Below are 27922 nucleotides of genomic sequence, written 5' to 3' on the forward strand. Positions count from 1 at the left end.
CTGCCTCAGCAGGACGTTGGAGTCAGGAGCTCGAGGTGCGTGAACAAACCTCGGCGCTCTGATGTGGGATATGACACACATTTTGCTATTACTCTCTATGAAGAGATTGTAAAAGTACTCATAATCTCTGCTATCTTCCTCATTCAAGAAGTTAATGCTTTTGCTTGCATAAACAATAGGCAAGGACAATGTTGTACAGTGATGAAATTACTGCTTGTGATGCCCAACCCTGTGTCAGAGGGCCTGGTTCAAATCCTGCCTATTTTACTTGTGGTCCTGCTTCCTGCTAACATGCATCCTGGGAAGCAGCAGGCAGTCACTGAAGCGTTTGGGTTTCTGTGGCCCAAGAGGGAATGGGGTTCACAGCTTTGGCTGTGTACAACCCCTCAGCTGTTTGGAGTATTTGGGGAGTGAACCATTGAATGGACAATCTCTGTCTCTGTGCTGCTCTGCCTTTCAAATAAACATTTTAAAAGATAATAGTGAAGCAGCAAATATTCTTCAAATTCAAAATAATGTATGCATGTATATATATTTCATAGTTATGCTAAATGTAGATTCTGATAACTGCATCTATTTACATTTTGTAGCAAGTAATTTGAAATTAAGGAGAGAATTAATTCCTACAAAATAAATAGAGAAAAAGCTTTTTTAAAAAAAAGTTTTAGTGAGAATTACTACATGATTGAGTCATTTGCTAAGTAAAAGCAATGACATCAAGTTGGATGTTTTCCCAAATTTAAGCACTTGCCAGAATATAATACATCCATTTTGAGGGATGTAAGTTTGACTTTCTAGTTTCCTAATTCCTGTTTTTTACAATTTCAGAAGAGTATGGTAAAGTTACACTATGTTTGTAGTAAAAGTATAAACCTGAAAACCAGTGTTTACCAATTTTCATAAGGAAATAATTTTCAAGATGCAAAAATCCCCTTAAAAGTATGTTCATCCCTGTTTTACTTGGGATAGGAAAAGCAGAGAAGCAATTAGGCTAACGTGGGAGAGCCCAATAAATTACACTGCTCTTCATCACTCCCAGGTTCTAGATGAACTGAGCTATTAGCAAACAGGAGGAAAAGCAGATGACAATAAATGATAAATAAATAAATAAATAAATAAATAAATAAATAAATAAAACCCGCCCTTATCTTCTGATAGTGAAATAGTGGCTTGGATGCGTAGGTTCTTAACCATGACTATGAATTAGATTAACTTTGATCCCCCGGAATAGGCAATGCATTGCCTATTACAGCAGAGCAGAGCAGGTGGCAGCCCAGCTCTGTTAAGCTCAGATGGGCTCCCTCAGGGTAAGCAATGGGTCAAGGAGTGGAGTTTAGGAAACTCCTCCCAAGGAAAGGAGTGGGATAGTAGGGGCACTAGGAGGGCAACACTGAGCTTTAATAACCGAAGAAGGGACTTTAAATTTTATTTTGAGCTATAAAACAGAGAGAGTTCCCATTGGCTGGTTGACTTCCCAAATGGTTTGTGGTTTGCTCTATCATAATTGTGACTGGACCACACCAGTGCTAAGAGCTAGCAAATCAATCCAGGTCTCCCATAAGGGTGGCAGACACCCAGTAATGCAGCTGTTATGACTACCTCGCAGGGTTTGCAGTATCAGAAACTGGAGGCACCATATTAATCCTGAAATGAACCCATGTGTTCTAGCATGAGACATGAGCATCTTAACCACTAGACAAAATACCTACCTCCAGAAGACTATTGTAGAATAATGAAAAACCCATACTGACAGGTATTGACAATAAAATTATATTTTATTTGCTGGCATACTAAACTGACGTAACATCATTTTGAGGTAAAACTGCATGTATGTATTTGCCATCATTATGCAGATTTTATGTTAAAACTTCCAGTTTCATAATGTATATAGGGAGTATGAAATCATTGTTTTACCTAATCAAAAGTGATTGAAAGTTGACATGGCTTCAGGGTGTCTGGAGGCATAGCCTGGAGTGATCAGTCTCACTTGTAAAAGTAATTTTTTTTAAAGTTTCAGTTTTTGCCTTAACTATGCAAAGGATTTTGCATTCTGTTCTGCAGTACTGTTCAGCTTTAAATAAGGAAGTGGTACATCAGTTTGTTGTCAGGAAATTGAAACTATTCCAGCCTTTCTCTGGTGAATGCCAGGTGCTGTGTCCTTGAGTCTTCAGGGCTGGCAGTTGTGCTGGGTTGAAGAATGCCCTGGGCACGCTGCTCCTGACTTTAGCTGTTCACACTGGATCTTGAAAGTCAGATTCACAAAGAAGTCTATGGAGGGGTGAAAGCCATCATGCCTCTCCTGGGCCAGCTCTCAGAAGTCTTATGGTCAAAGTATGATACAGAGTTGTGTGTTGAGGCTACAGATGGTGATAACTGCTGTGTCTGTTGCCTTCCTGAGAGGTCAGCAGGCCAACAGTGGCTCTCATTGGTTTGTCACATATGGAAAGAGATGCTAGCACTACTCTGTCAGTATTTTTCTTTTTCCTTAAAGAAAGAGAGAGGGAGTAAGCGGGAGCACATGTATGTTCTGGATCACTCTTCAAATGTGTGCAACAGCCTGGGGTAAGCCAGGCTGAAGCCAGGAGCTAGGAACTCAATGCAGGTTTCTCATGTGGAAGAAAGGGACTCCATCACTGGGGTCATTACTGCCACCTCTCAGGGTCCTCATCAGTAAGAAGTGAGAATCAAGAGCAGGAGCTCGGGATGACACCCAGATACTCTGATAAAGGACACAGGTGTCCCAAAGGTATGCTAACTGCTGGGTCACGCGCCTACCACACTCTCTCTTGTTCTTACCAAAGAGACTTAAAAGAAGGATGTTTTCTAACATTATAATGATATCACATGTTAACAATATAATTGCCTCCCAATGAGCCATTTTTCACAAGTAATTCTCTTTCTGGGTCGCGAGTGATACTCTTTATTGTGATTTTTGCCCCATGCAGCAAAAGGCAATCCATTTCCTTGCTGTTATCAATGGAGGCGATCCAGGCATAATTCAGCTATGATGTCTTAACGCTGTATTTTGATTGGCAACTGTCTTTAACTCTGTGCATTCCTTTTGACCTACACCAGCTTAGTCCAACTATAGAATAAGATTCCACCAGGTTTAGCCCAATTTTATACGTTTTACTTTTTCTGAAGAATCTGAAACATACTGCCAATAAAATTAAAATAATTTTATTTACTTATTTGTGTTTTTCATATTACTGTTCCTAGCCAAAATTTCTCTCTTGTTAGTCATGTTCTTTCAAAATATGCATGCTTGGCTTTTAAGTGTTGCAACATAAGTTATGATTTCAGGCAGTGATTGTTGAAATTTTCTAGCAATAAAGACACCAAAGTTAAGGCTATTTGTAAATAGCTCAATCTAGTGAGTAAACACATTTTAAATATGCATCTGTTGGGGAGGTTATGTGGAATTCTGCTCTGTTGTCCAAGGTTTGACATCAGGGCTCACAATAGCACTGAGTAGTGTACAGTTTAAAGGAAACCATGAATAACTGAGAAGGATGCATTCCTTCAGAGTCTATAGATACTGTCCAGAACTGGCACTAGAAAGTCATATCAGTCTCTCCTATTCAGCAGTTTGTTTCAGTTTATAGCAACAGACAACTAGGGAGGCAGAGAAACAGAGCAAGGAGTCGGGACTTGGATATTGAGGAAGTATATAGCCCTCGAAAGAAAGAAAGAGAGAAAGAGAAGGAAGGAAGGAAAAAGAAGGAAGGAAGGAAGGAAGGAAGGAAGGAGGGAAGGAAGGAAGGAAGGAGGGAGGGGGAAGAAAAGTCTTCACTGTCCTTCATGCAGTTCTTCCAACTTCCTGTATGCACGGTGGACCAGCTCTCTCTATGCTGGCTGCAGGCTTCCTTGGGCAGAAGCCATGATTTTCCCTGTGCCTGTGTACTGAAAAAGTGAGCTGAAAACACAACAAGTATCTCACTTTGGGTCCTACCAGAAGCACACCTTGAGGTGAGAATTGGAGTATGAGTAGAATATTTTGGAGGTAATCCTAGTAAATGCTTAGACGACAGAGTTCTATGAGATAAGAAGGGAAGGCAGCCAATAGCATATATCGATCATGGGAACTTTATCCTCTGAGGAGCAGCAGGAGCAGGTGCAGGATTTAAGCTATGGAAGGATCACAGTGGAAGGGTGTGGAGTCCCAGATGCTCACAGACCACCTCGTGTCAGTAACTGCTGAGGGTGGTTCCCTGAAGGGCACTGTTCTTAGTCACTCCCACATTTCCTGCAGGTTTAGAGTGGCCCCAGGCACCTACTGTGTCTGCAAACAGACACAGGTGTTGGCATGGGACATCCTCCCATGGGGTCCTGCTACTTGTGGGTAGAAGGGAAAGTTGAGAGGAGCAGCTGTGGAATCAGCATGTGGCAGAGCAAGAATGTGTGGTTTTTCCATGGTGAAGGAGAACTAAAGATATAGTGGGTTTTCTTTTTAAGATTTATTTATTTTTATTGGAAAGTCAGGTATACAGAGAGGAGGAGAGACATGGAGGAAAGATCTTCTGTCTGCTGATTCACTCTCCATGTAGCCACAACGGCCAGAGCAGAACTAATCCAAAGTCAGGAGCCAGGAGCCTCTCCCTGGTCTCCCACATGGGTGCAGGGTCCCAAGGCTTTGAGCAGTCTTCTACTGCTTTCCCAAGCCACAAGCATGGAAATGATTGGGAAGCGAGGCCTCCCAGGATTAGAAGCAGTGCCCATTTGGGATCCTGAAACATTCAAGGCAAGGACTTTAGAGCCTAGCCTGTCACACCAGGCCCCCGCCCCCAAGAATGTAGTTTGATTCAAGTTACTTTCTACCTTGCTCAGCAAGAAAGTTCCAGCAGTAGTAGCAAGTTTGTGCTACTAGAAGTAAAATCTGATAGGAAAAAATCAAGTTTTCCAAAGAAGTGACACATGGAACAGCAGCCAGTGGTCCACAAAGAGTCTGCAATGCTTTCTTTAATTCACTTTCTATCAAGATTTCCCCTTTTCCCTATAATTTCAAGGCATATGATCCAGTGTCAGAATTGAGTAGACAGATATGGCTAGTGCCATAGAAATATAGTTCCTTTGAGGACTATTACGATCTGTGTTAACCTCTCTGATGTTTTTCCAAAAGGTGAGAACATACTATAGCAAAATCTTGTTAGATGAGGGAATGTGTTTACACAGAGCTCTTGTAGCACTTGTCTTTACTGCCTACTGTGGTCAGAGATCACTTCTTGCTTGACTCCATATTTCCTACAAAGCCCAGAAAATGGTATCTTAATGAGCTAGAATTCTTGAACACATGTGTTTTATTAAATATGCTTAATTTCATTTATTTTTCTTTCTTTCCTTTCTTCTTTCTTTCTTTTGTTTTGCAAAGAGAGAGAATGAGAGAACACTCCCATTGCTGGGACTCTTCCATAATGCCCACAATGGTTGAGACTGAGTTGGGCTGAAGTCCAGAGCCAGGAGCCAGGAACCAGGAACTCACTCCAGGCCACCCACATGGTTGTTTGAGCTGTGGCCACTGCTTGTAGAGGTTTGCTTTAGCAGGAAGCTGGAGATGGAAGCAATACCAAGATCAAAGCCAGTTACTGCGGTGTGGTATACAGATACACTAACCAGTGTCTTAATCGATCAAACATCTGCCCCAATGTTTAATTTTTAGTTTATCAAGGATAGTATTTTGTGTCTCTGAGATCTTTCCTGTTGGAAATAAATAAAATAAGGATAGTTATGCTTTCTCAAAGGAATATTCAGTGGATGCCTTCATTTTCAAGTGACAGAATTTTGGCAAATTCACCCTTCAGATCACTTTCCCATGGAACCAGTATAAGCTGTTGAGTGATATGTAAGATAAGTGTGGATCTACATTTTCTCTCTTAAATCTGGTCAAGGAAGAAAACCCTACAGCACCTCTGGAGAGAAGCCCACTCATCAAGTTATGAGGCATCTGCGGACTCCGGATATTTTTTTTTGGAAGATTGATTTGTTTCAAAGAGTTACAGAAAGAGGGAAGAGACATAGAAAGAGCTATCTTCCAACTGTTTGTTCACTCCCCAGATGACTGCCCTACCCAGCACTGGACCACATTGAAACCTAGATCCAGGAGCTTCATCCAGATCTCCCACATGGGCAGTAGAGACCCAATGACTTGAACCATCTTCTGCTGCCTTTTCCAGACCATTAATAGGGAGCTGGATCAGAAGTGGAGTAGCCAGGACCTGGTTCCACATGAGATGCTAAAATTGCCAGGCTGTGGCTCAGTCCTGTGCTCCGCAGTGCCAGCCCCAGGCTCTAGGATTTGAATGTACGCCACTCTCATATCACTATCAAGTTTGCCCTTTACCCCTGCTGTCATACCACCCTAGTTGCAGCAGACTTTGAGTAGTGGTTTTTCTGCTTCTCTACCCAGGACAGTGTCACCTCTTTCTTAGCTCAGGAGTTGTTTTAGTCACTGTTTTCCCTGTTCTTCAGTTCCATCTTGTCAGCTTACAAAAGCATAATTACTGGCTTTCATTCACAGATTGGAATAAAATGCTGGAAGCATTGTAATTGTATACATGTAATGAGCTATCTTGGTGGCAGACACAAGCCAAAACACAAAGTTAGTTTGTGTTTCGTACACATCTTATGCACACAGGATAGATTCAAAAGATATTCAAAAGGATAATTTCATGACTTTTGAAAATAATTTGTACAATCAAAAAAAGTTTAGCTGTGTGGAATTTTCTGTATCTTTTTGTATCATGTAGGTACTTAAAAACTTTGAACCACTCTAGGTTTGGGGTTTTCTGATTTGGGACATGCTATCTGCAATGGATCTTTCTATTTACGAATAGAAATCAACTCAAAGTCATTAATAGTTTAATCTGTTTTTTAAAGATTTGCAACACAAAATATTTTGCTCCATAATGATTAATTAATGTAGTCATTCAGACAAACACAAAAGAGAAAAAATCCAAATACCACTGATTTGTAATGCTAATAAGTGTCACAAATTAAATATTGTTTTGATAAATTTAGGATAACTGTAACAAACAGAATACACAGTAAGTTCATGAACTTAAAATTTTCCTCCAGCCTTCACCCCTTTGAATGCTCCATGTGTCCGTTGATTTGATTTGAAATTTATTTGGCTTTTGAAGCATTCCGGCATTAGTTTGCTGCTTCAGTCCAAATATTTGCAACGAGATGGTTAGATTTCCTGTGTCTTTTACATATTCTAAACTCCTAGTAAACTTTGCTTCATTGTTGTTATTGCAACACCTGGAAGAAAGACATAATTTGTTTCCTGTGGGTTTGAATCATAAATAGCATTTTTATGCTTTCTCACTAATGCCAATTTTTTACAGTTGCATTCGCCCAATGATTACACCATGTCTCTTGACATTTGATCTATTGTGGAAGGACAATTTGACCAGATAAAATTCTAGAACAGATTTTCTATTGGACAAATCCAGGCCTATCACAAAAGTCTTTCATCCTTGTGACCCATAGCAATCCATAGCACTGTCACTGAAAATCATACCCACCCTTGCCATCATTTGCTTGTCTGTGGGGTTATAGTTTTCCATTTGGGTGGCAGGTACCCATCCAAAGGTGTGAGACATAATCTATGTCCTTTCTTCTATCAATTTGTTTTACAGCACAAGAAGCCCTAAAGACTAGTTTTGTTTTGTTTTTAAGCAGTAGATACAGAATATAGAATGAAATAGTATACAGAGGACTATGACAATATCATTCACATATAGAGTAAATGAAGGTATGTGTAAAGAGAAGCACAACCTACTATGTGACTCCAGGGGGAAACATAAAGAAGGCTGAAGAGAGAAGCCAATGCAGTTTCTACTTTCTTATTTATTCATAATTCCAATTTCTAGTGAGGTTCAGCCTTCTCCCTGCTCTTGCATTGGAGAAGCTTTTCCCATGTGTGTCCAATAAACCTCCTACTTGATGTAACCTGATGACATGAATAGCCAAGTGGGGTTAAGATAGTCTAACCATACCCTCACTTAATCACTCCCACTCTTCTTTCTTATTTTTGTGTCCACTTTCACAATGACATACATTGTTTACTTTATTATCACAAGTTTAATTTTTCATTCAATAAAGAATTCAACAAATAGTAAGTAGATAAGCCACTGTTCCTCAAGAGTATAGAAAAGGACTAAAAGCAATAATCAATTTCAAAATGTCATTTTTTTTTGTACTTTGGATACTAGAGTACATGGAAATATACATTTGTCTTTTGAAGACTGGCTTATTTCCTTAAGCATAGTGGTTTCCAGGTAGGTATTTTACTTTTAAAGATAGAAATTTATTATTTTATACAGCTTAATAGTATTCCATTATGTACGTGTACCACAATTTATCTAGTCATCAATTGAAAGATGTTGAGTTGATTCCCTACCTTAGCTAACAGTGAGTCAAGCTGTTCTAAATGTAGGGGTACAGTTAATTTGCATGCTGATTTCACTCCTTTTGGATAAATGTTCAAGTTTCTGAGAAATCTGCATAATGTCTTCCATTATGGTTGTGCTGGTTTACATAACCACCAACAGTGCATTAGGGCTCCTTTTTCCTTAGATGCTCTCCAGCATCTATTGTTTTTTGATTTAAAAATGTTAGCCTTGCTAACTAGAGTAAGGTGAAAGCTCATTGTGTTTTGCATACCTCTGATGGCTAGTGATTCTGAGCGTTTTTTTTTTTTTCATGTATCTGTGGGCCATTTTTATTTCATCCTTTGAAAAATTGCCAGTTCAGGTTCCATGTCTATTTCTTAACTGGATTGCCTGTTTTATAGTTGAGTGTTTGAGCTCAATATATATCCCTGATAGTAATCCTTCATCAGTTACATAGTTTGCAAATATTTTCCCCATTCTTTTGTCTCTTTACTTCACGTGTTTCCTTTGCTGTTGAGAAACTTCTTAGCCTGATGTGATTCAATTTGTCTATTTTTGCCTTCATTGCCTGTGCTTCTGGGGTCTTATGCAAGAAGTCATTGCTGTGCCAATGTCTTGCAGTGTTTCCCCAATGATTTTCTCTAGTGATTTGATGATTTCGGGATTTAGATTTAGATTTCCTGTCCTTTGTGAGCTTTGCATAGAGTGTAAGTAGGGGTCTTGTTTCTTATTGATACATGCAGAGATCCAATTGCCACACTACCATCTGTTGAAGAGACTGTCCTCTTTCCAAGGAGTATTTTAGCTCAGTTGTGAAAGATTAGTAGGCTGTGGATTAATTTCTGGTATCAATTAATTAATTTTGGGGATCTATACTCTACTCCATTAGCTGATACACAATTATTGTGCCAGAACCAAGGTGTTTTGATTATAACTGCCCTGTAACATGTCTTTAAATCTGGTATTGTGATACCACAAGCTTTATTTTTATTGATTGAGATTGCTTTCTCTATTCTACATCTCTTGAGATTCCCTGTGCATTTTAGGTTCATTTTTACCAAATTTGCAACGTTTGGTATTTTGATTGGAATTACATCAAATCTGTAAATTACTTTGGGTAGTGTGGACATTTTGATGATACACAAATTCCATTAATTCAAAGGAGAACGGTTAAAATACTGTAAGTTAACATTTAAAACTACCTAAAATACTTTTCCTTTTCCAAATAAAGCAAGGAAATATAACTACTTAGATTTTGGTCTTTTATTTTTGTAAGTATTTATGTGGATATATATAAAATTACATGTAGTGTGTAGTAAAAGTACAGCCAAGATTTCTCCTAAAACTAAATTTCAAATGTTATCATGTAAACGTACAAGAACTGGGATCTTATATTTTTTAAAGGTTGATTCATTTGAAAGGGTTGCAGAGAGTAACTCTTTCTCTGTAACTCTGACTTTCAAATAAAATTAACCAACCAAAGAAACAAACAAATACATAAATAAACAAGGAAGCCTTTTTAAGAAATTGATGCACTAGACTGACTTTGTGGTGGGGTGGGTAAAGCTACCACCTGGGGTGCCAGCTTCCCATGTGGGTACTAGTTTATGTGCTGGCTGCTCCACTTCTCACCCAGCTTCTTGCCAGTGGCCTGAGTGAATCAGTAGAAGGTGATTTATCTGCTTGGGCTCTTGCCACCAGGTGAGAGACTGGCAATGAAGTTCCTCACTGTTGACCTCAGACTTGCTCAGCCTTGGCTTTTGTTTGCTCCCCATATGGAGAGTGAATCAGCAGATTGAAGACCTCTTTCCTTCTGTCTTTCCATCTCTGTAACTCTAACTTCCAAATAGATAAATAGATCTTTAAACATTTTTAAATTTTTGTTATTTTTTGTATGCAGTGCTATTAATTTCTTTTTACACTATTTCTGCTTCTTGCCTCAGCCTGTTGTCTAGTGTTCCCACATGAAAGCAGTGGGGGCATTCTTACCTTGCTCCTGGATTCAGTTAGGAAGTTTCAAGTGTGATTTTGTTCTCAGGTATATTTGTATCTTTGTCTTATTGAGAAAGTACTGCTCTGCTCTCTGCCTGATTCATTTGTAAGGTCATGAACTGCTGATAGTTGTACTGCTTTCATGATTGTCTCTTCTACTTGGTCCTGCTGTCTCTTGAGGTGAGACCTAGAAATAAATTCTCTAATGTTTTGACTATACGAAATGTTGTGTGCTCATATTCTGTAAGCATATAACATGGTCACCACAAGTTATTTTCTAATGTTATATGTATATAATAATAATAATAATAATAATAATAGACTCAAGCTTGATTTTATTATATTAAGTATTTAAGGATGACATATCATTTAGCCTTTTATTTGGATTTTGAGTCCGTAAGCCTTACTTTACTTGTATCAATATTCTGTATGTCCCCATGTGTTTATACATGGATGAAGTTGGTATGATTGGGAGTGTTTTGGCTGTTGCATGCTTGTTCTGTTGCTTTTTGTTTTTGTTGTTTTTGGTTTTGGGTTTTTTTTTTTTTTTTTTTTTTTTTTTTTTTTTTTTTGCAATGTGGGTTAAGTCTGCTTTTCATCAGCTCCTGCGCACCCAATTTTCCAACTAGATGTCCTATCCCTATGGGTCTATTTAAAAATGATTGTGTCTTTATTTAATAACTGAGGTATGTATGGGGTGGAGAGTCTCTATAACCGTTAGTCTGAGATGAAGTGCTTTGACCCTCAGTTATTCTGTGATTTGCCTAGACTACCATAAATAGCCTAAATGCAACTGAAGACATTGTTATTTTTCCTTCTAGAGTTTCAGTCTATGAAGCCTAAGTTAATATACAAAGTAAGGATGACATACCAAGTTTGAGTTGAAATTGCAACATAAATAGCAAAGCTCAGTAACCACAGAATGCTATTTTCCAGTTATAACTTTGTCATTGTTTATTGATGTTTATTTTTATCCAGTGGCCCTGTTATGTCAACTAGCAGAACATTTTGAAATCTCTCTTGTACTGCTTGGTGCATAACAGGCTTTGGTGAAATAGGTTTAAATATAATTTTTATATGAATTTTCATTTCATGATTGTGAAATAGGATTTATTGTAATAAATAACAATTTGGGGCCTTGAGTTTATTAGTTTACTCTGCATGTTGAGTAAATTTCTGCCTGTTTCACTCTATTACTGGTGAGACTTTTAAATTTATTCTTTCATTTGTTTGTTTCATAGCTATTTTTGGTCTTCAGTGGAGTGGGACTACAAAATTCACTCCCTGTCATCAAAATCTGTAACTAGCTTGGAATATAGCCAAACATATAAGCATTAACTGCAATTATGATAGGGTTAGTATAAAGGAATGTGAGTTAAGTCACTGAAGTGGATTTATTTTATACATAGCAGAAAATTTTGGGTAAGTTTCAAAGAGAAGATGGACTTTGATCTACGTCCTGAAGAACTTGTAAAGGACATAGGCAGACATATTGGGAGATAAGAAAGACTTGGGAAGAATTTCCAGGCAGAGCAGATATGTAAAAAAACCATGACCGAAACCCCTCAGTAGCCTGGTGTCACTACAATTGAGTGTAAGAGGTGGGTTTGGCAAATTGAGAATAAAAAAGAACATGGTCAGAGATGTGGCTTAGAATGTTAAGACTGGGTAGCAAAATAAAGCTTGTAGAAAGATTCCAACTTTGAAGAAAAAAGGAATATATTGAAGATTTAAAATGTGATTGAGTTAATATTACAAGCAAACTTTGATGTCAGGTCAGAAATGGTTTTTAAATAGTTACAGATGCATAAAACAACTTTTATTTTTCAAGAATTTGGATTGATACACCTGAACCAGGACTGAGCCTGCAAGATTACAAAGTCGATACATGAGTCAGAGGTGAAATACTGAGGTCGGAACCCTTCCTGTTGTAATATACTACCAGGAGTTTGTGAACATTTTGTTACACATGCTGTCAGTCATACTCACAAAAATACACACATCTATGTGGTACACTTCCCACATATATTCACACTAATAAAATGTGACTAGAGCAACATATTTGATTTCCTACTTCTTAAATCTAATATTATTTGGCAATATCATTATAATGATATATGATTATGCTATGACTTAGCTAGTATTCAAATTGTGGAATGCTGTATTAATGCCAATTTTTGTAAACTTATTCTAGTATATATTTAATATTGATAATTTGGGGGTATATACCCATGCTTATTTCCTTAAAATATTTTAACCATACAACTGAAGTTCAAGTCATATGAAATTATTAAGATTGTGGTCACTTTGACAGACTGTATTCTAAATAGCATCAGTCTAAGTGGTGCGCTCAAAAGAAATACCTATTTCCAAACATATTTTATGATTTTGAAATTATGTCAAAAGCTAACCATGTGAAAAGTAAAGAAAATAGCTTTGTTATTCTACTTATTATTATTATTATTACTATTTGGTATTAGTGAAGTTAAACAGTTTACATATTTCCTAAGAAATAGAATTTTCTTTGTTTTTCATTTGTTTTCTGTTTTGTAGGGTCAGAACACTCATTTATGTTTTCTTTATTCTCCTTTGGAGAACTGTAAATTTCTTCTAATCTTGAACACATCTTTATATGTAGATTATCTTTTCCAAATATTTAGTACTCCATTAGATAGCAATAACAATAAGTGGCAGGTAGAAAATAATAGTAGCAGCAAAAAGCAGAATAATAATAAGCAAAAAGAAATCAAAAAGCCCAGCTGTTCCTCGGGTGTGTGAACAGAAACTCTTGCTCAAGTTTGCTTGTTTGCTTTTTGGTTTTAGCTTGTTTGTTTTTCATCTTAGCCTGTTCGGTTTCTATGATTCTCTGTTCTTGCTGTTCTAGAGCCTTTAGCTTTGCAAGTACTAGTGACAGAGGCACCATTTGGATGGGCTTATTGTCCACGCTTCAGCATGAAGTTATGTACGTTTTAAAAATCTTCAGATTTATTTCGTGTGCCTTGGATATATAGAATGTTTTCATTAGTCTACTTTAGATGTCATGTGGTTGTTTTATTTTTATCCTGGGGTTGGTTACATAACGCTTAACTTGCCCTGACCAATATTGTAACCACTCACCACAAGTGTCTCCTTAAGTCCAATTTCACTAAAATTAAATGAATTTGTTAATTCATTTCCTCATTTGTGATGCATCCATTTCAAATGCTCAATATCCACATTTTAATGGTTTTTTTTTACATTTTTATTATTAGTAGTATCATTTTATGATACAGTTCCATAGGCTTCTGGAATTTCCCTTATCCCAGCCCCAATTTCCAAACCCCCCAAAAATTCTCTATATCATTACTAAAGTATAGTTTTTCATACACACTCATATGTCCATCATTGTAGGCATGGACAATGGCAGAGAGTTCAGCATCCTATTGTCAAGATATAGTAAACAGTTTGATTGGGAGTCCATCTTTGTCTGGAAGTAGAAATGCATAATAAATTGTATCCTCACATCTGGATATGTTAGTCTCCATATCACAGCTACTGTAATTCCCCTTAAATGAAAAGTCATAGTACAAGATCAACAATAGAAAGAAAAACAGAAATTTACAATGCCGTGAAGTTAAATAATATGTTACTAGATATGACAGTCTCCATTACACAGCTACTATACATCCCCTTAAATGAAAAGTCACAAAACAAAATCAACATCAGGGAGAAAAAAGAAATTAACCACACCAAGAAGTTAAATAGCATGCTACTAAATGACTAATGTGTAGCTGAAGAAATGAAAATCAAGAACCTTCTTGAAGAAAATGATGCTACTGTATGATCTATGAGTCATTGAAGAATTTAATCAGAAGAAAGTGTTTTGAAGAGATAAAACTAACAGAAAACATCAAAACCCATGCGATATGGTTTCCACTGGTTTTTGTTGGTGAAATGTGTCTCTTCTAAACAACAAATAGATGGGTTTTGTTTTTTAATCCAGGCTACTAATCTATGACATTTGATTGAGCTTAAGCCATTTACATTCAGAGTTCAATATGTATGGGTGGTACTTTGGTCCTGTCATTTTAGGAATGGTTTGTTCATTGGTTTAGTCTTCTGTTGTCATTTTACTGGGATGGTCTTCCCCTTTGCCTTTGGTTTTGTTTGGTGCTATTGCTCTTCTCTGTCAAGAGAACATCTTGAAGTATCATTTGTAGGGCAGGTTTGAAAGAGGCAAATTCTTTTAACTTTTCTTGACTGTGGAAGAATTTTATTTCATTTTCAAAGACAAAAGAAAGCTTTGCTGCATATATTTTCCTAGGCCGACAGTTTTTTCTTTTAGAATCTGGAATATGTCACTCCATTCTCTTCTTGCCTGTAGAGTTTCCTGTGAGTGATCTCCTGTGAGTTTAATTGGCATTCCTTTATATGTCAACTGGTTTTATTCATGTGCACATTTAAGGATCTTTTCCTTATGTTCAATTGAAGAGAGCTTGATTATTCATGTGTCTTGGTGAAGATTGCTTTTGATCAAGCCTGTTGGGAGTTCTGTGCCCCTCCTGGATCTTGTTTCCCAATTCTTTCTCCAGATTAGGGAAATCTTCCTTTGTTATTTCATTAAATACATTTGCAAACTCAGCTTCTCTTTTTGCACTTTCTGGGATTCCCAAAACTCTTAGATTTGGCCTCTTAATAGTGTCTTTCAATTCTTGAATCCTTTTTTTGGCCTGATCCAGCTCTGCTTCCAGCTTTTGTTTGCTTCCCCCTGATGACAGGAAATATCTTCCAATTCTGAGATTCTTTCTTCTGCTTGCTTCATCCTATTTTGGAGACTCTCCATTGTACTTTTAATTTGCTCTACTGTGTTCTTAATTTCTGATATATTAGCCTTGGTTTGCTTTATTGCTGCTATTGCTTGTATAAAATATTCCTTAAGTTCTTTGAACTCTTGTATCTGCTTCTCATTGTTCATCAGAAGCTTTAAAATGACTTTTATGAATACTGTGTCCCCCATTTTCTTGATGTATTCCTCAGTTAACTCTGAGATTGGCATAGGGTTTTGCTCCTTTGCAAGGGAGTTTCAGTAATATTCATTGTGCCTTTGTCTCATCTTTTGCTCATGGTCATTGTACTTCTGGTTAGCAGAATCTTCTCCTTGGGGCAGGTTTCTAAGCTGTGTCAACCACAGGTCTACAGTTTGATTTTACTTATTGCAGTTGGTACACAACTCTTTGCTTGCAGCCAAGTGTTCCACAACCTCCCGTGAGTTCCAGGTCTGGGTTCTTATGTTAGATTTCCACTGAGAACTCCATAGTCCCAACTCCTGGCTCACCAATCTCCACCTGCTGTGATAGCATGTTGAGGCTGCACTGTTGTCTGTACAGTCTTTCTCGCACTTCCGGTTGGAACAGGTCCCAGGATTAGAGAGACACCAGGTGTCCTATATAGCTGGGTTGTTGGTGGCGCTGATCTTGCCAGAACCTGTTGGATATTAGGTATGGGTGCCGCACGGACCTATTTTGACCTGTATGAATCCATAGTCGGTATTATTTACCTTCAGGACCAGTGCAATCCATGGAACTCAGTGAATTCTCGTGAGCTCAGCACATGCGCAGTTCACTGTAGTCCCCTGCAGTCCTAAAGCTTTTGCCACAGTGTACAAAATGACGCCTGACATACCACTACTAGAGTTCTTGATCTGCTAGCCATCTGGTCTGAAGGCCACCCAGACCTGTCTTGGGTGGAACCTGTAGAATGCTACATTGATGCAGTTCACTGAGTCAGAAATAAGTTCACTCCCAGCTCAGCGTATGCTCAGTCCTGTTCCTTGTCTTTGCTCCCTTATGCAAAATGGCTCCCAATTTGGCTCTAGGGGGCTGATTGAGCTGTGAAATCTACCCTGTTCTCACACTGCCTTTTGGGATCTGCTGCTCTGTCTCTGCTCTTGGTCAAATCAAATGGACCAGCAGGACAGACAGTTCTTTGTCTGGGTTTACCTCCCAAGCTCCCAGTGAAAGTCTCTTCACACCTGGTTGCTGGTGGAGTTCAGATCACCGTTAGCTGAATGCTGTTGGAGTATCTATCAGTCACTGCAACCCCACACCGTTGTGTCTGCTGCTTTCCTGTGTCTGTCAGTCTCCAGGTACTCCTCTGCTGTTGTTCTGTCCTCGCCTATTTTCTGGAATGTGTCCTCTCTGCTTCATCCTGATTAAATGTTTCTCTGTCCATTTAAGTGTGTCCTTACCCTATTCTGCCATCTTGATTCTCCCCCAATATCCACATTTGATAAGTGATTACTGTATTGAATAGAATAGGTAACTTGTAGGTCACCAAAGTTCTTGCAAACAGGCCTGATCTAAGCCATTCTTTTAGACACAGTGTGTGGCTAAATTTTTTAATCTCTCTTTGCTTATCATGAGTAAGTTGTGTTTTTAAAATAATAATAGTGATTTTAAAGTCATGCATTCCAACATTTATTTCATTCTGCACATTGTTAGTTACAAATGATAAAATGATGTATTTCTTCCTTAATGAATAAGGTGAACAGAGCAAAAGGAATCTATGATTCTACTTGGTTTCTTTACAAAATTTCTTTTTTTTTCTTTACAAAATTTCTACTGAATAAAATCTAAATGGGGACTCAGCATCATGGTTCAGTGGCTAAATCTTCACCTTGCATGCGCCAGGACCCATGTAGGCACTGGTTCATGTACTGGTGGCCCTACTTCCTATCAAGCTCCTTGCTTGTGGCCTGGGAAAGAAGTGTAGATTGGCCCAAAGCCCTGGGACCCTGCATCCTAGTGGGAGACCCAGAAGAAGCTTGTGGCTCCTGACTTTGGATCAGCTCAGCTCTAGTTATTGTGGTCACTTGAAGAGTTAACCCGCAGATGGAAGGTCTCTGTCTCTTCTTCTCTAAATCTGCCTTTCCAATAATAAATAAATAAATATTTTTTAAAAATTAAAATGGACGATACTGTAAAGCATATGAAGAATTCACTATGAAAAACAACTAAATTAGAAAATTTTGTTAAATGCATTTATTTTAAATAAATAAAATACTGAAATGAGAATGGAAATAGAAATGTAAATGAGAGGTACGGGTATCATCACTTATAATGAAAATATCAAAGTAAAAGGTCTAAAGAGAACCTGTGTAAGAAAATGAAATATTGTCACAGGATGTTAAGTGACACTGCATAACATCAAACTTTTATATGAAAGAAAAACTCAAGATATTCTCACCAAATGCACAAAGAAGACAAAATAAAAGCTTCCAAAAACGTTATTATGTGAAGAATTCTAGAAAATAATGACCCATACCCATAGAAGGGTAATTTCTCTTCCCATAGATAATATTCAAAGGCATAAAATGTTTATGCATCCAATGAACCAAAGAATATTTTAGCATCTAAAATGAAAACATTAGCTAGATAGAAGAATCAGTGAAATTTTAGAATCTGAAGAGCAAGGGAAATATTATAAGTAATTTGTCATTATTTTTTTACACTTAATGTTTCCTAAGAAGAAAAAAATATGTGTGGAAAACACATTGAAACTCTGGCATCACTCTTATTTTCTGCTGCTTGAGGAAGAGTAGCTCTGAGACTCTGAGAAGTCACTGTAGGTATTCTTAGTTCATGTTGTCAAGTTCTTTCAACGATGATGTATTCCAGGTAGACTCTCAGTGAAGGCCAGTTATAATGGAAATGTGCAACAAAGGTTGTGTCGCAGCTGATATTGTACTTTCATGTAGATAAATTAATGAAGCCCCAAGGCAAATTTTGTCCCCAGACTAGATGTGCCTTGACCTCCCTTTTTCTTCCAAGATCATTTTTCAAGAATTCTCTTGTGACATAACTTAGGGGGAAGGTGCAGTCTTGTGTAATGGTGATGGATCTCGGGTGTTATAACAATGTTACACAATCCTGCATTTTTATCATTCTAATGACTATTGCTGGACAAGGCAAGCATACTTCCCTGCCAGATATTTATACAAGCTAATCAGAAGCTTGATACAATACAGATGGTGATAACCTTTTGCCATCCAAAGTTCATGTTGAGTTTTTCTTTGGCAGCAAAGAGTTTGCCTCATTTAATATTCTAAACCAAAAAAAATTCTTTCTGAAATGTCTCAAAAAGGGTAACAGATGATGTAAACTATTTCAGGAACACTAAAAGAGAATCAAGTGCCAGGCTTCTAGCACATTCCACAAGTATTACCACAGATCAGTTTAACTTCTTAAATCTTAGTATGAAAAAAATGTTTTCATTATGTTTTTATTCAAGAACATTGAGGGGGTAAGGGACAAATGATTTTCTGTAAATCGTCCCCCCCACCTCCCTCTGTAAAGTGCATTCCAAAGCCAGATCTTGTGTAATTCTTTATTTGGACCAGTCGTCCTGCTATTATCCTTCTATTTTAAGATTAATATATTGTATTGCCAGCAGATGTAATGGTTCTTGTAAATACTCACCAGTTCTCTGCAAGAAGAGAAGACAAAGAAAGAATCACAGCTTAAAGGATTTTGTGTGTAATGAGCAGTAAAGCAAGAAATCGCTGCTAAATTTCAGCCTGGCTGTGAAGCATTATTACTGACATGAGCTAAAGTTAATTATCACAAGATAGTATTTGTGTGTTAGAAGGACAATGAAGAAACAAAAAAGAACAGTTTATCTTCTTCATGCAAAATAGATTGCACATGTGCATGTACACATTCCTACTACTTACACAAAACCAACTCACTCAAGTAATTGTCTTCAGAGTATCCTGGAGTATATCTATCCAACACATGTATTCATTCATGTGTGGCATCTATCTATATGAGGACTCACCCTGTGCCAGGCACTACCAAGATCATTTTGCAAAGGATCACTTTTTCTGCCTTCTCCTTTCTGTCAAAATTTCATTTTTGGTGGAGGAGGTCGCCTTGACCATGCAAAAGAGACAATAATCAAAACTACTACAAGCATGGGGTCACTGGGGGCGTCCACATAGGTCAGCTCATGTCTTTAAAGGGAGACCATAGAGAAGTCCATTAATCAGTAAACAGCAAGCATAGTATAAATATTTGTGTCACATGTTGGAGTCCTGGTAGTAGTAAATAGCCTTTGAATGTGGAAAAGCATAATTGTAAAGACATATTAAATATGATCTCACTTCATGTCATCCATTACAGATTGTTAGTTCCCCAAGAGGTAGTGTGGAACAATCACAACCAAAAAAGTATGTGTTCACTTCTGTCAGTTATTGTTTATATTAACAGGACTTGGAAAATGTACTAACAAAAGTGTAAACACACTTAGATATAGCAAGTATAATGTAAATATGCATTACACTTGGCGCAATTAAATGTATTCAAAGTATTTTTGGTAAAATGATACTTATGTTGCCCTTTATTTGACGAGAGGGAGTTTCAGCTAATGCCTGACTCTCTTCGTTTGGCGTTTATATCCTTTAACAGCTCCTTCGCTTTCATGGACAGTAGGGACAACACTCATGTTGTACGTTATTTGTCCAAGGTAGAAATAAATTATTTCTTCAAGAATTCCTGGTTCCTTTGGAATAGTATTTGGAGACTGTAATGAGAACTTTAGAGATGTTCCATTTCCTGAGACTGATCCTTGTGGGGTGTGTGTAAAATGGAGACAAAGAAAATGCATACATGACAGCCAATATTTTTTGAGATGTCTAGAAGTAGAATTACTTGATCAAAGGCTTAAACAGAAAACTCTTAAGAAATTCATAAGCACTCCGGCTCAATTGAAAAAATATTTTGTGTTAGCCTTGAACATGGTAAAAGAGGAAAAAGATGATAGGTTTCCCCCAAAATGTGTGAAAATATACTTTAAAGTGATAGCCCAAACAGGGTAGTGTTCATCAATGAATCAATAAAATAAAATGGAGAAACTGTGGTCAGGAACAGAGTGTGTCAGTTAATAAATGATTCCAGGACTTTTTTTATTCTGTTGAATAAAGTAAAATTAGTCACTTCCTCACAAAAAGGGCCAAAAAATATCTACCTGGGTTTAAAAACAAGAAGTAAATGGAAGTACTACAGAAAAATATGGGAGAACCATAGTTATCTGGGGGAATTTTCTAAGGGAATATCTGGGAAGAGATAAGGATGGCATCACAGTTTTTGCAATATCAACTGCAGTGTGGCAGTATTACTACAATGTGGTCACTCTTTGTCAGCAAATATCTAATGAGTACGTACCGTTTCCCAAATGTTGTGCTGTACCCTGCATATTGAAGAACTGGAAGAAAAAAATGTCTTTAAGGAAATCACATCTGGGAAGAAGACCAGGCTTCTGTCTGAACTGTCTTTGCTCTTAAGATGCTAGGTCTGTCCCCTCTGAACGCCGTGAAGCTGTGTTGCAAGAGGTTAGATAAGTGACCTCCTGCTGTCCCATCCCTGGTCTTCATCTCTGTCTCTTGTTGCTCCTTGTAAATATGTGGGGATGGCAGGATTCCAAAGATCTTCTCTAATTACTTTCCAAAATATCATAAGGTTGTATCAGGAAGACAAGATGTGTATGTAAAAAAATGAAGCTTTTATCATCTGCTGTTTTTTTTTAAATGTTATATAGTATCCTGTTGAGACTCTAATCCACCTGATGACAGAAAGCTCCAAGAAAACTTGAGTTCAAAAGTATCTCAGGCACTTCCCTTTTCAAAATAGAATCCCTGCAGGAATTTTCCACCCCGCCCCCTTCTCCATGTAGATGAATCTAAACTCCATGGCTTATGCAAGGCTGCAGCAAAAGATCTGTCCTCCCCCCCAGTTGATGTTCTGCACTTCCATCTACTGAAGTGTGTAGTTGTATCATCAGTGATCATGCTGGTCTCCACCAGTCATCAGTATGTTTTCTGTTTTCTTTGGCAACCACCCTTGATTCAGCAGCTATTCTCTTGGGACTCTCAGGATCTCTTTCACATCAGTATTTTTCAGCAAAGATACATCTCTACCTAGTTTGAACTTGCATATTTCCTAGTATCATCTAGTAGTTCACCCTTTCCACTGTAAGAATATATTGTAGGAGTCTTTTTTTTTAACTGGAGAAGCAGAGAAACAGACAATGAGGATCTCCTATTTGCTGATTTATTCTTCAAATACCTGCAATGGCTGAGACTGGGCTGAGCTGAAGCTGGAAATTTCTCAGTCTAGATCATCCATGTGCATGATAGGGACCCAATTACTTGAGCTGCTTCTAACAGCCGGAAGCTGGAATCAGGAGAGAGGCAGGAATTCATGAGGCATATGAGTGTCTTCGCTCACATTTTGGCCACTATACTGTGTAGTTTTACCCCTACAACAGTTTTAGTGTTGCATGGATTTTCTCTTCTATGTCTCTGTAAGAATACAGACTATCAACACATCCACTTTCCTTTAATACCCACATGTTATGCTTTATTGTCTCTTGTCGTTGTGATCAAGCACATCTGTGAAGCTTGTAACTATTCCCAATATGCAAATGGAAAGAGGACCCATGGATCCCTCCCCTGAAAGTGATGTCTGTCAGTCATCTTTTCTGTAATGGAGTGGAGATATGGAGAGTCACCCAGCTACACCCAATGTCTCTTGTACTCTCTCTCTCCTTGTAAGTTCTCTTCCTGTGCGGAATGTAGAAAAATATCACAGTTGCCAACCTTTTACCCCAAGTTTCCTGTCAATCATCAAGTGGGCCATATCTAAATGTAAAGAGCCAGGAATCTGGAGACTGTCAGTTGAACCTCTTGGCTTACATATTTGGGCAATGTCTTCATTAACATCTACTCGATATTCTGCTACACAATCAGCCCTTTCTTCCTGTCTTCAGCATGACCTCCATCAGCACTACAGTCCCTTAGAAGGATTGAATTTCCAGATATTTTCTAGAGTCCACTTTCACTCTTTAAATTCAAGTTTAATAGCTTCAGCTCACAAACATTAACAGTATTTAGATAGGATTAATGAATTATCAATATCTATTGATTACATACTAATGGAGTTTGATTTTAACAGGTACACATTTTATAATCTGAGAAAATCTAGATCTTAAAGCGAGTAAACTTCCTAAATTGAACTGAGGCAGACTTACCTTTTAAAACAATCATATCTCCGTTTAATTTTAGCAAAATGTGATACAGTTGTTATTTTTTCAACCTACCTTCTGGAAAAACATGTAAAGTTTCTTGAATTATTGCCTAAAAATGTGAATTTCTTAGAAGCATTTGCCAGAAAATCCACCCTAATCCTTCTTAACCTTTTTTACTGACTTCCAAAGAAAAGATGCAACAGCAAGTTCAATTATAATGTTAGATTTACCACAGAAGCTCTAGCGCCTTTCCAGTGTGATGTTACAAAGCATCACTGGGAATAAATAGAAAAACTTTTTAAAGTTTTTATTCCCTTCTCTCTGTAGGGCAGGGCTAGCATTTTACATAGTACAGCAGAATTCACTCATCCTAAAATAATACAGCCCAAGTGTCTGATTTAGTGACTCAATGTTTTTTCATGAAGATAGAGCACCACTAAAATCAGATTTTGTGCTAATACTGGGTGGTCCAAAGAAAGATGAGGGATTGAATCAAGTCTACATTTTTGGAGAAACTGGAAAAACAAATATAGAAAGCAAGCCAGCCATTTCTGACTCTAAGATAGATAAGTTCCACTGTCTTCCAGTCAGGTGTTTATTATGTGATCTTGTGGTGATTTAGATAAACGGGTAGACATAGATCTTCATGCGCAGAGACATGGAGAGACAAGGGATTCTCGGAGGTAGAGACATAAGACTCAGATTTGTTCCATGTTTTGAGAGTCTCAGAATGAATTTTTAAAAAAAATTTTAGGGGCAGTTTGTGGTGCAGTAGTTAAGGTACTACTGGGGATGCTTATGCTGCTTATGAAAGTACACAGTATCAAGTTCCAGCTCTATTCCCAATTCCAGTGTGCTGCTAATGCGTACCATGGGAGGCAGCAGTGATACCTAAAGTAGTTGGGGTTCTGCCACACACCTGGGTTTTCATCTTCTGACTCTGCCCAGGATGTTACAGGCCTTTGCAGAGTGAACCAGCGGGTGGGAGCTTTCTCTTTTTCTGTTTCTGTATTTTTTAATCTGTCTTTTTCTCTTCATATATGCCCATCTCTCTGCCTTTCAGATAAATAAGGTAGTTCAACAATGATGCTATTAATTAAAATTCACCCCATTAACATGTGTTGCCTTTTACTGGCAAGCTCCATGATGATGATGACGATCATGGCATTGCATGGTAGATGCTTTGAGGCTTGCTGTTGCGGTGAGAAGACTGCTGCTTCTGTGTAGTGTCCACTAATCAGTGCTTCCATTCCTCTTTCCTGTGAAATGCTGCAGTTCCTCGTGAGTACTCCTTTACGTAGGAAGGAAAACACGGGGTGGGATAACACCAACAAAAGCTCACCCTAACTGTTCTTATTTCTTTACAGCAAATCCTTCGTCATTCTAGAGAAAACTCAACGAAAGTCATATTTCTCATTACTGATGGATATTCCAATGGGGGAGATCCCAGACCAATTGCAGCATCACTGCGGGATTTTGGAGTGGAAATCTTCACTTTTGGCATATGGCAAGGGAACATCCGAGAACTGAATGACATGGCTTCTGCCCCAAAGGAGGAGCATTGTTACCTGCTCCACAGTTTTGAAGAATTTGAGGCTTTAGCTCGTCGGGCACTCCATGAAGGTAATGGAAACCTAATAACATAGCAAAGGTCATTTCTCTCTTGCTTCTGTCTCACTGCTTGAACTCCACTGATGGGTGACATCACGCTCTGACAAAGCCTTCACTGACCGTGATATCCCCGTGCCTTTGGGTATCATGGAATGTTCTGAGCCTCCCTCACACGACTGAAACTCCTACCTTGCAACAAGAACATTTGCTTTTAACAATTTTATTAACAGTTGTGATTTTTTTTTCACTAAAATATCTATATGCATCCACCTAGAATCATGAAAATCAGTGGATTGAATTCAGGGGTGTACTGAGGCCACACACAGAGTGGGAAGCCTTGACTTAGCTCTACTACAGTAATCTGCACAGATGAGGTAAACATTCAGAAATATGCAAAGTGAATCCTGCCAGAATGTTTCCAGAAATGTACAGGAAGACATAAGAGTAATAAATACTTCACACATGCTTCTTGACCTAACAATTTGAAGATAAGGACTTATAAAAAAGCTTAAGAGCACTAACCTCAAAGGGAAGAAAAATCAGCAAAAGCATCCAAGATCTTTGTACATCATTTATAAAGATATTTAGTTACATAATTTAAGCAAACTTCCTGTCAGGATATGAGCGTGTGTCTTTGGTGTGCCAGGAGAAAAAATTACAGGCTGAGAGGAGCTCAGAACAGCTTGTTTCTGACGGGAAACCCTGTGAGAGATTCGTTCTGAGGGGATTCATAACAACATAAAGTCCCAAGCAGCGAGTGATGTTCCTGAGAAGTGGGCTGGCTCTTCTGTTTTCCCTCAGAGAAGAGTTTAGAGCAAGAAATCAGGCCATAGCTGTAGATACAGCAAACAGCACATCCAGAGGATGTAGCTCTCTGAGGGATGGTGTTGGTGAGTGTTTTTGGAGGTTAGGAACTTAGAGTACTAGATAAGGACTAAGACAGACGACATTGCAGCTGAGTATTGTGGGTGTTACTAGTGGGGTTGTGGAGTTATGGATATCGATAACTATTAAGTCTCTATCCTGTGGGATTGAGACCCTGTGATCTGATGCAAGTTGACCTAGAAGCTAGAGTCTTGAAGAAAGGATTTTCAGTAGCAGTCATGCAATTGGTTTTGGAAGGCACCACATTTCTTACTCTAAATCTGTTTCTGGACTTTAAAATACTTTTATTGAATTTCCAGACTTGGTAGGAAGAAAGCCTAAGCTTTTGTTCATTTGTTTTTGTTTTCATTTTGTCTAAAACCCGTGATGAGATCAAAGGAAATGAGACAGGCGATTAAAACTGGATGTATGCACTTTTGCGCTTCATCAGCAGAGTACATGGACTTCCTGTTTGTTGATTCTAAGTCATCTCTTTTGAATAAGTTGTATTCAAACTTACCCTGTGAAGTCACTTTCTCAACCGTCCATGTGAGTTGCTGAATTCCCAACAAGCCCCACTTCAGGGCATGACTCAAATAATCACAGTGGTTTCTATTCATATTACACGTGTTAGTTCATTTAAAATTTGGAGAGAAACCAGACCCTGGTTTTATTACTTTACTTAGATGATTCTGTAAGTCCTTCATGAAATAACTAGAGAAGTGATAGTATTTGTTCTAAAATTAAATAGTTGACAACATTGCTTCATAGCAAACAGGATTGTGGCTTCATTTCTAAGTTGAGCAAGGATTTTAGAGCTCTGGTCGCAGCCGACTGACCTCCTCCAGAGGCAATGGAAGCCAGGCAATGACCTGAGGAAGCGACTGCCTTACTTCCTGCTGCATCTGGAGAGTCCTCACTGAAGTATTTAGTTTCTGCCTGACCCTGTGTGGCCTCGAAGACTTATGATGAGGCCCCAGACTGAAATAACTTTAGCGGCTGAAACAAACTCCCAGAGCATGCAGTGAAAATAATGCTCCTTGGGCCCGGCGGCGTGGCCTAGTGGCTAAAGTCCTCGCCTTGAAAGCCCCGGGATCCCATATGGGCGCCGGTTCTAATCCCGGCAGCTCCACTTCCCATCCAGCTCCCTGCTTGTGACCTGGGAAAGCAGTCGAGGACAGCCCAAAGCTTTGGGACCCTGCACCCGTGTGGGAGATCCGGAAGAGGTTCCTGGCTCCCGGCATCGGATTGGCGCGTACCGGCCCGTTGCAGCTCACTTGGGGAGTGAAACATCGGATGGAAGATCTTCCTCTCTGTCTCTCCTCCTCTCTGTATATCCGGCTTTCCAATAATAATAAAATCTTTAAAAAAAAAAAAAGAAAAAAAAAGAAAATAATGCTCCTTCACATTTGGGTGGTAGGGAGCAATTGGGAATTAGGCGGATATGAAGAGATCTTTTCTTCAGCTTGCACTTAAATTTTAAAGACTAGAGAATATAGTGTCCAACTGCTTGTCGTGTTTATTGCCTTCTGTTCTATGCTATTGACAGATCTGCCGTCTGGAAACTTTGTTCAAGAGGATATGTCTCACTGCTCATATCTTTGTGAAGCTGGTAAAGACTGCTGTGACCGAATGGCAAGCTGCAAATGTGGGACACACACAGGTCAATTTGAATGCATCTGTGAAAAGGGCTACTATGGGAAAGGCCTGCAATATGAATGCACGGGTGAGTTGTCGCTTCTCCACCAGTCATCTGCTGCTGTGTAAAGGAATAATGCTGAAACTCAATAACTCAAAGCTCTAAATGTGTGAATCATTGCTCTTGAGTTTGTAAACTGGGGCAGAGGAGAGTACTTTAAGATCAGCCTTGACTTTGGTAAGCTGCCCTCTTGATCTTGACCTGGTTCTTTTAAATGCATGGGAGTCACTTGGCTATATTCTGGTCTAAAATGGTTTTGTTTGGAACAATGAAACTCTCCTTTATATAGTCCATCACATGCCATTCAGAGAGTCTGGACTTCCTAGGAATTGATGGCAGGGTTCGCAGGGGAGGAATGAAAAGTTACAAGGGGCCTTGAATCCCAGAACCAGAACTTGGGGATAGGGAAAACTTAGTCTTTTTTTATTTGTAATTAATCTAATAAAGTAGCCAAATCTTTCCTCTAGGAACCTAATCCAAGCTATGCTTCCATCTCTTGACCACACTAAAGTCAGTATGAATCTGGTCCACAGGTTATGTGTAACTTGTTTGTTCATCAGATAAAAAATGTAACTGCTACGGCAGATGTTTGGTACAGTAGTTAAGATCTGGTTTGTGACACTCCCAACCCATATTGGGATGCCTGGGTTTAAGGTGCACACTTGATAGATTCCAGCTTTCTTCATGGCCAAAAGTATTGACTTGAATACTTAGGTCTTTGTCTTCCTTCTTGGTGACACAGATTGAGTTTCTGGCTCCTGGGCTTTGGTTTGCTCACCCCTGACTATTGTTGGCATTTGGGAGGTGAGCTGGACATCAAGAATCTTCTTATATATGTTCTCTCTATATAAAACTACCTGTCAATACAGAAAAATAAACATTTTTTAAATGCAGCATTTGTATGATGGTCACTTAGCTCTCCATGAGCCACCAAAAATTTAAAAAGTTCTGAAAGTTTTCCTCAAAATATAATTTATAATTTTACTCTCTCTAGATTTCCCTTTAAGGTCTTTATATTTTTATATCAGATTAAAAAGGAAAGAGGAACAACTTAGCATTCTTCTCTTGTGTGTATCTTATATCTTGAGAAATGTCTAATATTTAGTAGTATGCGGCTTTTCTTGTGTTGGATAGCATTTTTGTTTGTCTGATTCGACCTAGAAGATAACAATATTTTTTTTGTAGCTTACAACTCTTCCATCACTTATTGTTTTGGAAAATTCTATTCCCATGGAAATTAACACCCATGAAAAACTCTAGAAGCAGTTGCTTTCCTTCACTGTGTTCCACATGATCACCCACT

The 27922-nt window shown here is 38.4% G+C and overlaps 1 protein-coding gene across 1 annotated transcript in view; it reads left to right on the forward strand.

Moving 5' to 3' along the window:
• SVEP1 (sushi, von Willebrand factor type A, EGF and pentraxin domain containing 1) overlaps positions 1 to 27922 on the forward strand; it is a 168598-nt gene that overhangs the window by 9089 nt on the left and 131587 nt on the right. The window contains exons 2-3 of the mRNA XM_058672513.1: positions 23813 to 24068; positions 26470 to 26646. Coding sequence (XP_058528496.1) covers positions 23813 to 24068; positions 26470 to 26646 — 433 coding nt within the window. The remainder of the gene's footprint in view (positions 1 to 23812; positions 24069 to 26469; positions 26647 to 27922) is intronic.

The sequence above is a fragment of the Ochotona princeps genome, chromosome 14 (genome assembly GCF_030435755.1).
Source record: "Ochotona princeps isolate mOchPri1 chromosome 14, mOchPri1.hap1, whole genome shotgun sequence".
Lineage (NCBI taxonomy): Eukaryota > Metazoa > Chordata > Mammalia > Lagomorpha > Ochotonidae > Ochotona > Ochotona princeps.